The 17368-nt window shown below is 37.9% G+C and overlaps 1 protein-coding gene across 5 annotated transcripts in view; it reads left to right on the top strand.

Annotated features, from left to right (window-relative positions):
* The window catches only part of LOC103096394 (maestro heat-like repeat-containing protein family member 1), a 143553-nt gene that overhangs the window by 52916 nt on the left and 73269 nt on the right, over positions 1 to 17368 (top strand). For all 5 annotated transcript variants that reach the window (XR_008916557.1, XM_056818348.1, XM_056818347.1 and 2 more), the window contains one exon: positions 746 to 853. Coding sequence is in view for 4 of the 5 variants with exons in the window: in XM_056818348.1 (XP_056674326.1) it covers positions 746 to 853 (108 nt within the window). In the remaining variant the exon portion in view is untranslated. The remainder of the gene's footprint in view (positions 1 to 745; positions 854 to 17368) is intronic.

The following is a 17368-nucleotide window of genomic DNA, read 5'->3' as shown; positions in this document are numbered from 1 at the left end:
CTGTTAATAATGTATCTTTGTTTAGGGAGCAAAAGATGCATTAGCTATCTTTTCAAAATCCTTTGAAGCTCTACAACTCCAAGAAGGCTACCTATGCCATCATAATTGACTTCTGAGACTTGATGGCTAAAAAAGTCTCTGAGTGGACAAAATAACACTGGAGATAGAATAAGTCTGTGGACACAGAATAAGGCCCATGAGTCAAAAACATTTCATAGAGGGACAGCTATGTGGTTCAGTGAATAGAGTGTCAGACCTGGAGGAGAGCTCCTGGGTCCAAAATTGACCTCAGATACTTTCTAACTGCATGACTCTAGGTAAGTCATTTAACCCCCATTGTTTAGCCCTTACCATTCTTCTGTCTTGGAACCAATGCCAAGCATTTATTCTAAGATGGAAGGTAAGGGCTTGTTTGTTTGTTTGTTTGTTTTTGGTAGAGATGTCCCTGGCTCCCACTTTAGTAGCCTTAGCAAAAGCCAGGATCTGATGGTGAACATCTCCCTAATTTCTCCCCATCACTTTCAGAAGACTTGCTAAATAATGTCTGTCATCCATTACATGCTCTTTTTCCACTCCTTACCTCCATGCAGAAAAATTGGATGAAGATATGGAACCAGGTAATGGGGGACGGAGGAGCTCCTATATATTTGTCTCATAGCAATCCAGGAAAGGGTCCAAAAGGTTGCATTCCTATTGAAAATAGGAGCCAGCATGGACTTTTAAATGTTCTCTTCTTCCTTCATAGTTTCTTGAGTATACACTCCAATGTATAACAAAGCAGAAATGGATTATTCACTTCCTGGAAGATATCATTGCTCAACTGCGCCTTGGGCAAGGAACCCCGAATGAGAAGGTCAGTTCTGCTGGACTCATAGTCAGCCTTACTCATAGAAAATTGGTGAATGCCTAGTTGCATTATGTATTTGTTTTAAACCCTTAACTTCCATTTTAGAATCAATATTTTGTATTGGTTCCAAGTCAGAAGAGCAGTAACAGCTAAGCAATGGAGGTTGTGACTTGCCCAGAGTCACACAACTAGGAAGTGTCTGAGGCCAGAGTTGAACCTAGGATCTGCTATCTCTAAGCCTGGCTCTAAATTCACCTAGATGCCCATAGTTTGCATAATTTTAAAGATTCTGCAAGGGTCCCTTATTTATTCCCATAATATCTCCTTAATGATACCTGAAATGCTAGTGTTAGAGATTAATTATTTTAATAATAAAGTAATGGGATATTGTACAAAGAGAACATGGGCTCAAACCTTTTCCCTGATAGTTATAAGCTGGATAACTCTGGGGAAGTCATTTAGCTTCTCTGAGATGCAATTTCTTTATCAGTAGAGTGAAAATAATAATACTTGTTTGGGCTGCTAGTAACTTCTCCAAATCACCTTCTTTGTACTGGGTACACACATTTACACATACTAAGTCAATGGATATATTGTCTCATTTTAGAATATGAGTTCCTTGAGATCAGGGACTGTTTCAATTCTCTCTTTGAATCCTTGGTGCCTAGCACATTGCCTGACACATAATAAGTAGGTGGTTAATAAAAACTTGATTTGTGAGACATAATACTATATCAATAAGGAAGTATTGTCAGCATTATCTTTTTTCCTTTTGAGTTTGGGGCAAGGAAAGTATGGAAGATTGTGGAAGAAAGGAGCTTAGGGAATAGGGGAGAAAGTTACAGAAAGCATAGTCTTGGAGCAGTGAAGATAAATGTTACCTTCTTCAGAATTTTTCCTTAGGCCAGCCCTATGTTCTAGTAGTTAGTTCCTGGAGAAAATTATATCCTTTTTTACCAATATTTGAAGAAGCAGCCAGATAGAACAGTGGGCCTGAAGTCAGGAAGATCTGAGTTCAAATATTGCCTCAGACATTTACTAGCTGTGCGACCAAGACATTAAACCTCTGTTTGCCTTAATCCAATGGAGAGGAAATAGCAAACCACTCCGATATCTTTGCTGAGAAATCAAATGGAAATCTCCATATGACAGGTTAGGGTCCACAGGGTCACAAAGAGTGAGACACGACTGAACAGTTGAACAACAATACATTCGGGTTAAGTCTCAACAATACATTTGACTAAAGAAAAAATACGAATATCATACTCTGCATTTTAGGCACAAGTTTGCCAGAAATCATTTTTAGTAATTTCTCATTACTCTAATCCCAAGCATTTTAGCTAAGAAAGAGAAATGTCTAAAACTGACATGGTCCTAGTAGGTACTTGGGCATCTCTTCCACACAAGACATTTTGAAATGACATTTATAGAAATTATGAACAAGGAAAATTTCACATTTAGCATTGTACTTTGTGTCAAGAAAGTTCATTCCCTCCCCCTCCTGAGTAGCTTGGCCTGTCCATCAAACATTTCTGAAATAACACAGTTGAGCCAGGTTTGCATCCTCTACATGCTGTACATGTCAATAAAAGTCAAGGCTTAGGGGCTGGGGGGGGAGGGGGGTGGACTGAGAAGAGAATGAAGAAGGAAGAAGTTGGGAACAGAGCAGGCAGGTGAGAGGGATGGAGGAAAAGGCATGCAGGCTAGGGACCACATGGCCAGGTTATTTATAGGAATCGTTGCCTGCCCTTTCCAATAAACTTTATAAAATATATATCTGGGTAGAAATATTATTCAATTCTTACAGTTGGTGACCATCAGTCAGGAGCTTTTTTTAGGACCTTAATTTTCTTCTGAAGTTTTAAATAAGTCCTTAGCTAAGGTAAGTTAGAAGCGGCTGCTACCTGCCTACATACATGAAACTTGCTGAGAAAGAGAAAGAGAATCATCTAAGCCCCTCTTTGGATGGATTGGTGCGAAATCTCCCTCCCATGTGTTTCCCTACCCCTGTTCTTTTACCATAGCCTAGGGTGGGTCAGTTAAGTCCCAGCCAGAGCACAGGAACCCAGCCCAGACCAACCAAACTGCTGGCTTGTAATGCCGCTTTGCTCAAAGCTCAGGAGACACGCATCACATTAATCCTGGGGTAGAGTTAGGGTCTCCCTGGGGAAGTAGAGAAGGTAAAGGAGGCTTTTTGCCCAAAATGGAACTGGGGACCCAGGCAGGGGAGAAGCTGCTTTATATTAAAGGACAGGATCCCATGGCAGGATCCCACATGCCCTCTGATAGTCTGACTTGCCCTGGCTATGAAAAACCCAGAGTCCTGTTTCTTCCCAGCCTCTGCACTCTCTCCAGGCACACTATCAGCACAATCCAGAGCATGGGAGCACCCCTCAATTCCAAACAGGACTGAGGTTTTTTGTTTGTTTTGTTTTGTTTTTTAACCAAGGGGCACTGGGACCCAACAGGTCTTTCCCAGTCCAGTGACTTTCCCCAAGTGCCACACCCACTTGAACCACTGCAGCAGGGACCTGCTTGGAGACACCCATTAAATTAATCCTGGGGGTCCTTCCAGGCTGTGGACTAGGGTTAGGCATTCCCTTCCCCCCTCCAACTTTGAAAACACATGGCTGTTCATTCTGGGGGAGGGGAAGGAATTTCACTCCCTTTTTCTTTCCCCTCTCCTTTCCCCCCTCAAACAATCTTTAGAACTGGGCTAAGAAGTGTCTTTTAGGATCATTTTCTTTTTTCCATTACTTCTTCAGACTGCATTTTTACAAGGAAGTTCTCTTTGAATTCTTCTCTGCCCTCCCCCAGCCTCAACCTTTCCTTGCAGATTACTGGCCTTCTTTAACATATCAAAAGCCACATTTTTTTTTCTTTCTCTTTATCTGACTGCTTGCTTAGTTAGGTCTACCCACAGGTGCCTTACACTCTACACACATTTATAACACAACCTACTGTCTAGAGAATTAAAATTGCAAGAAAATAAAAAGAATTCCTTTGCTACTGCTACTAGTGATCTAAAATAATGCTATTAAATTGAATACATTCAAAGAAAAGGATTATTAATAGGAATTATTAATAATATTGAATTGAAATTAAAACCAAATTTCTAAAATTGAACAAAGTCAACATTAAATCAAATATATTACATGCAATATTAAGGAATAATTTAAGAACACAATAGTATTAATAACATTATCAATAAAATAATTATTAATTTTAATAACTATTATTAGTAATTACTAATGGTTATTATTGATGACTGATATTTATGGTTTATGGTTGTTAATTATTAATAACAATAATTATAACCAATGCATATTATTAATTATTCATAATTATGATAAATGCATGTTATTAATTATTAATGACAATATCACTAATTATAATAAATGCATATTGTTAATAATTATAAATAACAAAAATTATTACACTAAATACACATTCATTATTGATACTATTGCTGTGCAACAATTACACTTTCCTTACATTAGTCTTTTGTTTTAAACCTCCTCTTATTGCCTTCCACAATAACATTGAAGAACTTCAGGTCTATCTTCTTTTTATGTTTTGCGAACTTTTCATTCTTTAAGTTGACCATTTAGCAATACTCAAACTAGCTTAAATAGGCAGATTAAGACATACAAACTAGACAATATGGGAAATAATGCAACACATCAAGGGAAATCAGAAAATATTCCTTCTGATTCACTCCTGCATACCTTTTTAAATTCCTGGAGTGATCCTAATTTGCTTAAGAAAAATTGGATGACAAAGAAAGAAGCTAGAAAGCTTTGTAAGGCATGGATGGACATATCTTTTATCTGGTCAAAATATGACTCTTTTGATTTTAAGATCTTAAAAGATTTGCAGTTAACCATTAAAAACAAAGATTCCAAAGATTATAAATACGGGTTCTTATGGGCATATCATGTTGATAAATCGACTGTTAGCTCACGTGAGGAAACCTTTCTTTCTTTGGAACCAAACCATTCTAGTTTAACTCCTTCAGTGAAATCTAACAAGAAACACACTCTATCATCCCACCTGGCCTGTGAGGAGGTTTCTCCTCATACTGACCCAAACCAGGACTTGAACCCCTCAGCTCCTCTCTTTGTCAGACCTCACTCATCCCCTACTCCTCCTATCCCCTTCCCCCCAATCTACCTCACTACCCTAACTACCCAGTGCCCACCCATCTCCCGTACACCCACCCATACCATCCCTACTTCAATCCTTTTCTGTACCCTCCTTCCCACCCACCTTACTATGACTACTCTAGACCTCTCCCTTCCTACTCCTCTCCATCCCATACCTGATCCAATCACCCCTCCTCTCCACCCTGCCCCTGGCCCCTCCCCTGTTCCTCTCCACCCCACCCCCAATCCTGCCCCCAATCTTTTTGCTCTGCCTTCCCACCTCCTGACCAGCTCCATTATACCACCCCACCCCCTTCCCCTACCAGTCTCACTGCAACCCACTCCATTGAACTCCAGAACACAGGCCAAGAAGTAGTTGCCACAAATGATTCAAATAAAGATCTTTTCCCCCTAAGAGTCGTCCCTAGACTTCCGGTCAAGATGGCGGCTTAGAGAAAGCTAAAGTTCAGATCTCCGGAAAACCCTTCCCGACCGATCTCAAACTATAAGCTCCTAAGGCACCAAAATTCAAAACGATCAACAGCATAGACCCTGGGAATCCTCCTCCTGAACCTGGACCTGGATCAAAAGGTACGCCCCCCCTCAAAAGCCAGAACCCGAGATCACTCGGACCTAATGGGTAGGAGCGCAGAGTCCAAGGCTCCGGGAAGCCGCAGCCCTGCCCCGCTCAGAGAGCAGGGTCCTCTGAAACAACAACAACCCTCAGGGCTGGCAAGACAGCCTCACGGGCTGGATCCTGCTATCCAAGTCCCAGTGAATGTCACTGCCCTCAGAGCTCCCGGAAGCCGTGGCCCATCCCCCCGCAGAGAGCAGGGTCCTCTGAAACAACAGTAACCCTCAGGGCCGACGAAACAGCCTCACAGCCAGCTATTCTGAAGGCAACTTCCGGAAAGCAACCCGACCCAGAGAGCCGGGGGAGAGTGTGGCCTCCTGATCTGACCCTTCCATTCTGGTTCCAGTGAAAGTCATTGCTGGAAGGCATACTCAATTTAACCCAGGGAAAGCTCATAGAACCGACAATCTGCCCAGGACTAAAGCCTCTGAACACCAGACAGAGATAAGAAAAGCTAATCCTCCACATTCAGAGATGGCAAACTCCACAGAAGCACAGAAGCCCCAAAATACCAAGAAAAATAAGAAGAAAGGGACGACTTTGGACACATTCTATGGAGCCAAAATACAAAATACAGAGGAGATAGAATATGATATACAAGAAAATGCTCCAAAACCTTCCAAAAGAAATGGAAACTCTCCACAAACCCATGAAGAATTTGAATCAGAAATGACCAAAAAAGATGGAAGCCTTCTGGGAGGAAAAGTGGGAAATAATGCAAAAGAAATTCACGCATCTACAAAACCAGTGTGATGAAACTGAAAAGGAAAACCAGACTTTAAAGGCCAGAATCAGGCAACTGGAAGACAATGATCGTGTAAAAGAGCAAGAATTAATAAAGCAAATCCAAAATACCAAGAAATTAGAAGAGAACATAAAATATCTCACCGACAAAGTGACAGATCTGGAAAATAGAGGGAGAAGAGATAATTTAAGAATAATTGGACTTCCAGAAAAGCCAGAAATAAACACCAAACTGGACATGGTGATACAAGATATAATCAAAGAAAATTGCCCAGAGATTCTAGAACAAGGGGGCAATACAGCCACTGACAGAGCTCACAGAACACCTTCTACACTAAACCCCCAAAAGACAACTCCCAGGAATGTAATTGCCAAATTCCAAAGCTATCAAACAAAAGAAAAAATCCTACAGGAAGCCAGAAAAAGACAATTTAGATATAAAGGAATGCCAATCAGGGTCACACAAGACCTTGCAAGTTCTACTCTGAATGATTGTAAGGCATAGAACATGATCTTCAGAAAGGCAAGAGAACTGGGTCTCCAACCAAGAATCAGCTACCCAGCAAAACTGACTATATACTTCCAAGGGAAAGTATGGGCATTCAACAAAATAGAAGACTTCCAACTATTTGCAAAGAAAAGACCAGAGCTCTGTGGAAAGTTTGATACCGAAAATCAAAGAGCAAGGAATACATGAAAAGGTAAATATTAAGGAAAGGGGAAAAATGTTATCTTCTTCTTTTACTCAAACTCTCTTCTATAAGGACTATATTTATATCAATCTATGTATACTAATATGTGGGGAAAATGTAATGTATAAATAGGGGGTAAAGAAAGACCAAATAGAATAATCTTTCTCACACAAAGATTCACATGGGAAGGGGAGGGGAAGAAAACTCCTATAAGAAGGAGAGGAAGAGAGGGTTTTTTTACTTAAACCTTAATCTCAGGGCAATCAACTCTGAGAGGGAAAAACATCCAGATCCATTGGGATCTTGAATTCTATCTTACCCAACAAGGGTAGGGAGAAGGGAAAACCAAGGGGGGGGAGGGGGAGAGGGAGAACAAAAAGGGAGGGAAAGAGAGGGGGGAAGGGGAGGGAACAAAAAGGGAGGGACTAAAAAGGGAAACATCAAGGGAGGGGACAAGGGGGACTGATTCAAAGTAAATCACTGGACTAAAAGGTAGAGCCGAAGAAGAAAAGGTTAGAATTAGGGAAGGATATCAAAATGCCAGGGAGTCCACAAATGACAATCATAACTTTGAACGTGAATGGGATGAACTCACCCATAAAACGTATACGAATAGCAGAATGGATTAGAATCCAAAACCCTACCATATGTTGTCTTCAAGAAACACACATGAGGCGGGTTGACACCCACAAGGTCAGAATTAAAGGATGGAGTAAGTCCTTCTGGGCCTCAACTGACAGAAAGAAGGCAGGAGTGGTCATCATGATATCTGATAAAGCCAAAGCAAAAATAGACCTGATCAAAAGGGATAGAGAAGGTAAGGGCTCTGGACAATGAGGAAATATCATTAATCAACATGTATGCACCAAATAATATAGCACCCAAATTTCTAATGGAGAAACTAGGAGAATTGAAGGAAGAAATAGACAATAAAACCATATTAGTGGGAGACTTAAACCAACCATTATCAAATTTAGATAAATCAAATCAAAAAATAAATAAGAGGTAAAAGAAGTGAATGAAATCTTAGAAAAATTAGAATTAATAGACATATGGAGAAAAAAAATAGGGATAAAAAGGAATACACCTTCTTCTCAGCACCACATGGCACATTCACAAAAATTGACCATACATTAGGTCACAGAAACATAGCACACAAATGCAGAAAAGCAGAAATAATGAATGCAGCCTTCTCAGATCACAAGGCAATAAAAATAATGATTAGTAATGGTACATGGAAAACCAAATATAAAACCAATTGGAAATTAAACAATATGATACTCCAAAATCGGATAGTTAGAGAAGAAATCATAGAAACAATTAATAATTTCATCGAGGAAAATGACAATGGCGAGACATCCTTTCAAACATTTTGGGATGCAGCCAAAGCAGTAATCAGAGGTAAATTCATATCCCTGAATGCTTATATTAACAAACAAGGGAGAGCAGAGATCAATCAATTGGAAATGCAAATGAAAAAACTCGAAAGCGATCAAATTAAAACCCCCCAGCAGAAAACCAAACTAGAAATCCTAAAAATTAAGGGAGAAATTAATAAAATAGAAAGTGATAGAACTATTGATTTAATAAATAAGACAAGAAGCTGGTACTTTGAAAAAACAAACAAAATAGACAAAGTACTGGTCAATCTAATTTAAAAAAGGAAGGAAGAAAAGCAAATTAACAGCATTAAAGATGAAAAGGGCGACAGCACCTCCAATGAAGATGAAATTAAGGCAATCATTAGAAATTACTTTGCCCAATTATATGGCAATAAATACACCAATTTAGGAGAAATGGATGAATATATACAAAAATACAAACTGCCTAGACTAACAGAAGAGGAAATAGAATTCTTAAATAATCCCATATCAGAAAATGAAATCCAACAAGCCATCAAAGAACTTCCTAAGAAAAAATCCCCAGGGCCTGATGGATTCACCAATGAATTCTGTCAAACATTCAGAGAACGGTTAATCCCAATACTATACAAACTATTTGACATAATAAGCAAAGAGGGAGTTCTACCAAACTCCTTTTACGACACAAACATGGTACTGATTCCAAAACCAGGCAGGTCAAAAACAGAGAAAGAAAACTATAGACCAATCTCCCTAATGAATATAGATGCAAAAATCTTAAATAGGATACTAGCAAAAAGACTCCAGCAAGTGATCAGAAGGATCATTCACCATGATCAAGTAGGATTTATACCAGGGATGCAGGGCTGGTTCAACATTAGGAAAACCATCCACATAATTGACCACATCAACAAGCAAACTGGCAAGAACCACATGATTATCTCAATAGACGCAGAAAAAGCATTTGATAAAATACAACACCCATTCCTATTAAGAACACTAGAAAGCATAGGAATAGAAGGGTCATTCCTAAAAATAATAAACAGTATATATCTAAAACCATCAGCTAATATCATCTGCAATGGGGATAAACTAGATGCATTCCCAATAAGATCAGGAGTGAAACAAGGATGCCCATTATCACCTCTACTATTTAACATTGTACTAGAAACACTAGCAGTAGCAATTAGAGAAGATAAAGGAATTGAAGGCATCAAAATAGGCAAGGAGGAGACCAAGTTATCACTCTTTGCGGATGACATGATGGTCTACTTAATCCTAGAGATTCAACCAAAAAGCTAATTGAAATAATCAACAACTTTAGCAAAGTTGCAGGATACAAAATAAACCCACATAAATCATCAGCTTTTCTATATATCTCCAACACAGCTCAGCAGCAAGAACTAGAAAGAGAAATCCCATTCAAAATCACCTTAGACAAAATAAAATACCTAGGAATCTACCTCCCAAGACAAACACAGGAACTATATGAACACAACTACAAAACACTCGCCACACAACTAAAACTAGACTTGAGCAAATGGAAAAACATTAACTGCTCATGGATAGGATGAGCCAATATAATAAAAATTACCATCCTACCCAAACTTATTTATCTATTTAGTGCCATACCCATTGAACTACCAAAATACTTCTTCACCGATTTAGAAAAAAAACATAACAAAGTTCATTTGGAAGAACAAAAGATCAGGGATATCCAGGGAAATAATGAAAAAAAAAACACATATGATGGGGGCCTTGCAGTCCCTGACCTAAAACTATATTACAAAGCAGCAGTCATCAAAACAATTTGGTACTGACTAAGAAACAGAAAGGAAGATCAGTGGAATAGACTGGGGGAAAGCGACCTCAGCAAGACAGTATACGATAAACCCAAAGATCCCAGCTTTTGGGACAAAAATCCACTATTCGATAAAAACTGTTGGGAAAATTGGAAGACAGTGTGGGAGAGACTAGGAATAGATCAACACCTCACACCCTACACCAAGATAAATTCAAAATGGGTGAGTGACTTAAACATAAAGAAGGAAACCATAAGTAAATTGGGTAAACACAGAATAGTATACATGTCAGACCTTTGGGAGGGGAAAGGCTTTAAAACCAAGCAAGACATAGAAAGAAGCACAAAATGTAAAATAAATAATTTTGACTACATCAAACTAAAAAGCTTTTGTACAAAAAAACGAATGTAACTAAAATCAGAAGGGAAACAACAAATTGGGAAAAAATCTTCATAGAAACCTCTGACAAAGGTTTAATTACTCATATTTATAAAGAGCTAAATCAATTGTACAAAAAATCAAGCCATTCTCCAATTGATAAATGGGCAAGGGACATGGATAGGCAGTTCTCAGATAAAGAAATCAAAACTATTAACAAGCACTTTAAGAAGTATTCTAAATCTCTTATAATCAGAGAGATGCAAATCAAAACAACTCTGAGGTATCACCTCACACCTAGCAGATTGGCTAGCATAACAGCAAAGGAAAGTAATGAATGCTGGAGGGGATGTGGCAAAGTAGGGACATTAATTCATTGCTGGTGGAGTTGTGAATTGATCCACCCATTCTGGAGGGCAATTTGGAACTATGCCCAAAGGGCAACAAAAGAATATCTACCCTTTGATCCAGCCATAGTACTGCTGGGTCTGTACCCCAAAGAGATAATGGACAAAAAGACTTGTACAAAAATATTCATAGCTGCGCTCTTTGTGGTGGCCCAAAACTGGAAAACGAGGGGATGCCCATCAATTGGGGAATGGCTGAGCAAATTGTGGTATATGTTGGTGATGGAATACTATTGTGCTAAAAGGAATAATAAAGTGGAGGAGTTCCATGGAGACGGGAACAACCTCCAGGAAGTGATGCAGAGGGAGAGGAGCAGAACCAGGAGAACATTGTACACAGTGACTAATACACTGTGGTATAATCGAACGTAATGGACTTCTCCATTAATGGTGGTGTAATGTCCCTGATCAATTTGCAGGGATCTAGGAGAAAAAAACACTATTCATAAGCAAAGGATAAACTATGGGAGTGGAAACACCGAGGAAAAGCAACTGCCTGAATACAGCAGTTGAGGAGACATGACAGAGGAGAGACTCTAAATGAACACTCTAATGCAAATATTATCAACAAAGCAATGGGTTCAAATCAAGAAAACATGCAATACCCAGTGGATTTACGTGTCGGCTATGGGGGGTGGGGGGGAGGAAAAGAAAATGATCTATGTCTTTATTGAATAATGCTTAGAAATGATCAAATAAAATATATTTTAAAAAAAAGAAAACAACTATTTTACCTCCTAATAAAATTGAAAAACTTGGCAAAAAAAAAAGTTGTCCCTACATATAACAGATGTGGAGATTAATAAACGTAGATATCCTACACCCTTTTCTCCACAGAACATTGAGAGATTCAAAGAAAAAATACTTTCCTGTGAAGCTGAGCTTCTGGTGGTGATAAATAAAGTTTGAAAGCATTTTTTGAACATATAATCCCACATGTAGGAGATTTGCCCCAGGCCTTGCTAACAGAAAGGGGAAGGGAAAAGATTCTTTCTCTTGTTAATCAGGCCCAAGGAGAGAGAACAGCTCATTGGCCAACTGAAGATTCCAAATGGGACCCAAATTCAGAGCAAGATTACTTACAACTATGCCAGGCTAGAAATGCATTGCTAAAAGCTATGAAAGGCTGTTTTGATAGTCCTGGCACATGGACTAAATTTGAAAATCTTAAGCAAGAAGAAAGTGAAAGCCCATCCAAATTTATGGATGGACTTATTGAGCCTGGAGGAAGATATACTGAGCTTGATCTGGTTAGGGAAATGGGATCTTAGAAAAATTAGAATACAATTTGTGAAAAACAGTTGTAAGGTAGTGAGGAATTATTGTATGAGTAGATGTCCAAATTGGTCTACTATGGACCTTGAAGAATTAAAAAGGGTAGAAGTTTATGCTTTGGTGGGGACATGAGGAAAGGGAGGAGAACACTGATTTAGTGGAAGCATTAAGGAAGGAAATGAATGAATTGACTTCTAAACAGGCTGAGAAGGATAAGGAGAATGCTACTTTAGTAGAGACATTGAGGAAGGAAATAAAAGAATTAACTGAAACAATTGTGAACGTAAAGCAAGGAGAGATCATAGCTCCCTTACAAGAATTCACAAAACAACCACTAACATGTTATTTTTGTGGAAAAGTGGAGCATGTAATTATGAATTGCAATAAGAGAAATCAGGAAAATAGGAATAGAAGTTTCAGGAATAATGATATTAATAGGAGGAATAATTATTCGAATGAGGCAAATCAAGACTCACACCCAAACATGTGGGAACTCCCCTCAGTATGGAGGACCCTGGATGTGAGGACAAAGAGATTGTGATGAATGATGGTAATTGGGAGGGGAAGGAACTTCAAGGAGTCTGGAGGTGAATTTTCAAGCCTCTTCAGACCTAATTGCCTTATTGATATTAACTGTTGCAGTTTGTTCCCCTTCCCAGAATGAAGAAGTCTCTATAACTCAATTCTAAATACAGGATACATGTAATTTACTCTTAACTACTTCATAAGTTATCAAAATTGAAATGTTCTGCTACACTGTGTTTCTATATTTGTATCTCCTCTATGACTATGATTGTATTATAGAAGAATATCTTTGTAAAAAGCCCATAAACAGAATTTTGTTCCTTTTTTTGCCTTTGTTAATTGTCACACAGAGCCAATGGATGGACTCCATCAAACTGGTTTCAACCTGTATACAAGTTTTGGAGAATTTAATTGTCTAATAATTTAAACTGATTTTCATGAGTCTTCAAAATTGATTTTCATATATTTGGGAGCATCCCTACCTCTGACTGATCATTTATTTGCCTGCCTCTTGAATTGTAACAAGAGGTAAAAATCCATTTGTAGTTGAAGTAGAGTGAAATGGTATTGTTGCATTTTCCCATCTCTGCATTTATTGTAAATGTAATGGATGACACACCTGAAGTGATTTTTGCTTTTTAGTCCTTGGCTCCACCTGAAAATTGGTGGGACATATTGGAGACAGTTATGTTACACTGTTTCAGTCTTACACCAAGAGGGATGGAGTTGCCCATGTGGCTTAGTTACCCTGTGGTGTGTTGTAATCTCATCCAGGAGGTGGGAATGATTTTCCTGTGAAGCCTAGTATATTTGAAATGGATTTCTTATATTTGCAACTCTTCATCAAAAGTACAGAGGTTTTTTTCTGGGTTTCTCTCCCACCAAATTTTGGAATGATTATAATAATAGACTTTGTTAATTATATCTTTGCCAAGGTAGAAAAATTGGCTACATCTGTAGAACTTGTGACAAATATTCATGTGTTCATAGGTTTTTTGAATGTCACACAGCAACTCATGTGAATCATAATGCTAGTTGGTTTGTTTGCAATTATCCTTAAATGGGCTCTTATAATTTTGGGAATTTTGGTACTTTTTTGAATCTGTATTAGTTCTTGTACTATTGTGTTTAAAAGGTTTTTACCTGGTGAAAAAATTATGTACATTCACACTTGGATCCTGGCCAATTAAGAGTGATAACTCTGCTTGGCTAGCATATTGTCACATGGAATGTGAACTGTGATATTATGATTTTTTAAATTATTTTTTCTCTTATGTTTGTAATATGATATTTGATTTTTTTTCTTTCTTTTTTCCTAACCTTGGTGATACTTGAAGTACATGAAATCAGCATTAATGTTTTTTTTTTTTACTTGAAGGATAGAGTTTACAGTATGTTTATGGTATCTATTAGCCCTAGTAATATGTATATCCAGAAGCTTTTGACTATGGAAACCTGCCATTTATTGATAAATGTTATGGGACTTTGTTGAATGATTATGTCTGACTCCAGGAGAAGGGAACAAAAGAGTCAATATACAGTGCCAAATAGCATGAGGTCAAAAAAGACCAAATCCAATCCAGGGAGGATAGTTGAACTTCAATGCCAATGTGAAAGGAGTTGAACCTAATGTGAGAATCAAGGTTGCAGCACTTGACATATGTTAAGATACAGGACTCCCTTGAACAACACCCCATATTTAATACTTTGAGTCAAGTATCTAAGGTTGGCTATCATCCTGGCTCCCCTTATCCCTTATAGTGATGGTAAAATCAGACCAAGGAATGATTTTTTTTCCCATTTGCTGCTAAAACTTAGTCCTTTCTCTTTTATAGTTTGACAATTTTCTGTAGTTCTGGCTGTAAATGGGTAAAGTACTGTATTGCTGCTATTGTCCTACAGGCTTGTGGGACATAAATAATTTTAATAGAGCCTTACTGTGATTTAAGAACCTGTTACAGGTTTATTATATTTTTACACAGAATTTTATACACATAAGATTTTTTTATCATTTATGTACTTATTATTTTTATACAGAATTTCATTTTTATGCTTTTACTTGGGATTTTTTTTGTTTTGTTTTTCTTTTTACAATTGTTTCATATACCTCATAACTCAGTCATGTATCCCATTGTGATTCTGTTGTTGGTCAAGACCCTCCTCAGGGGGGATTGTGTAATTATCCCAAAATGAAGATTTAAAATTTTTTGGAGAAATTTCAGGAAAAGAAACTTGCCAACACCTCAAATCAAGAAAGTGGATCCTTTTGGAGAAGGTGCTATAAAGATGCTTGAAGAAGCCACACACTGCATCAAAAGATCCAGACTAAACTTTGGGATATGATGATCTGAATTGAAGGGGGTTGAACATATTTATTCTGAATGTAAACTCTTATGCCAAAGGGGACTGTCCCCTAATTGACATTTTGTCAATGCGTCTATCAATCATTTTTTGTATTTTACTCTCATCTCTAACTATTGTAACTTCCTCTTAGAAAATCACAGTATTATATGCACTTTTAGCAAGAAGGTAATTCGAGTTATAAGATAGTTATATTTAAATGATCCATTGGAGAGATGGATCTCCCAATGGATCACTGAGGGGGGTTTGTGTCAAGGCAATTCATTCCCTCCCCCTCCTGAGTAGCTTGGCCTGTCCATCAAACATTCCTGAAATAACACAGTTGAGCCAGGTTGGAGCCCTCTATGTGATGTATGTCAATAAAAGTCAAGCTTTGGGGGGCGGGTAGAACCGAGAAGAGAATGAAGAAGGAAGAAGTTGGGAACAGAGCAGGCAGGTGAGAGGGATGGAGGAAAAGACATGCAAGCTAGGGACCACATGGTCAGGTTACTTATAGGAATGATTGTCTACCCTTTCCAATAAACTTTATAAAATACATATCTGGGTAGAAATATTCAATTCTTACAACTTCATATATTAGAAAAATTTCAACTTAATATTTTGGAATTTCCCTGAACAATCAGTATCCTAAAGCCACTCAATACTCTTTGACCACTGCTCTCAAGGTTTTCCCTTGGCCCAATCCCAGATGTTCAAGGGCCATCTAGAGGAATCCCTCCAATCACTGTTCAATATCATAATTCCTTCAGAAAATAGGGAAAGGGAGACTGGGTCTTAGGTGGCTCATTATTGTAAGTCAAGGATCTTAACCTGGAATTTGTGGATAGATTTCAAGAGGCATGTGATCTTGAATGGGGAAAAATACATCTTTATTTTCACTAACTTCTAACTGAAATTTAGCACTTTCTTCAATTCTTTCAAAATATCATTTTGAAAAGAGTTTCCTAGGCTTCACTAGACCACCAAATGAGCCCCAAGACACATACAAAATTAAGAATTTCTGCTTTTGCCTTCAGCTGGAACCATCCCACGACTTTTGTCTTTGTCAAGTCACCACTCTAATGCATTGGTGGTGGAACTTTGAACTGGTATAACTTTTTCACAAACAAATATGACATTTAAAAGGAAGAGCAAAAATATTATTCACAACCTTTGACCTAGTGATCCCTCTACTAGTATCATGCCCTAAGAATGTTATCAAAAGATAGAAAAATGGATTTATCTTTACTAAAACCATTTATAACAACTATTCATAACAAAAAAAATGGAAACCACCCATGTACCCAACAATGGGAAAAAACTAATGGAAAATGTAAGCTCTTTGAAGACAATGATTGTTTCATTTTCCTTTCCATTTCTTCAGTATTCAATAATGCCTTGCACTTTAAAATGCTTCTTGAATTTCTAATTGAATGACTTTTGCTTCAGGAAGAGGTTTGGTATTATTAAAATACACTCCATTTTCCTACTCTTGTTCAGGTCTGGAATCAGTTAATTGTATGTTTTTGTCTTCTGACTAACATATAAATACATCAAAGACCTTGAAGTATTTGAACTAATTGAATATTATAATATGTATTTTTCAGCCAATTTTTTTTTTCTGTTTGAATGGTTTGGCCAAACTCCATAGAGTGTTTATACTTCCCATTTTGGTGGTGCTATGATTTTCCAGGACTTGATATATGAGTATAGAATACACAAATACTGGGGGCAGCTAGGTGGTTCAATGGATTGGGAGCTAGGCCTAGAGATGGAAGGTTCTGGGCTCAAATCTGGCCTTAGACACTTCCTAACTGTATGACCCTGGGCAAGTCACTTAACCCCCATTACCTCTCTCTTACCACTGTTCTGCCTTAGAACCAATACACAGTACTGATTCTAAAATGAAAGGTAAGTTTTTCTAATCTTTTTTAAAGACTATACAAATATTTTTAAGCTTAATTCTAAATTTAGAATATTTTTCCATGGTTACATGATTCATGATCTTTCTCTCCCTTCCCTTTCCCCTCCCAGAACTGACAAGGAGTTCCACTGGGTTATACATGTATCATTGTTCAAAGCCTATTTCCATGTTATTACAAGTAGATATTCTTAACAGGATGGAGAGTAGAGAACAAAGACCAGAGAACACCTCTATTTTGTTTGTTTTACTTCTACTGGATGTCTACTTCTGCTTTCTTTCAGTCTCACAGTTCAA

This window comes from Monodelphis domestica, chromosome 2 (genome assembly GCF_027887165.1).
Source record: "Monodelphis domestica isolate mMonDom1 chromosome 2, mMonDom1.pri, whole genome shotgun sequence".
Taxonomy (NCBI): Eukaryota; Metazoa; Chordata; class Mammalia; order Didelphimorphia; family Didelphidae; genus Monodelphis; species Monodelphis domestica.
Note: the sequence above shows the minus strand (reverse complement) of the source record. Positions and strands in the feature narration are given on the sequence as shown.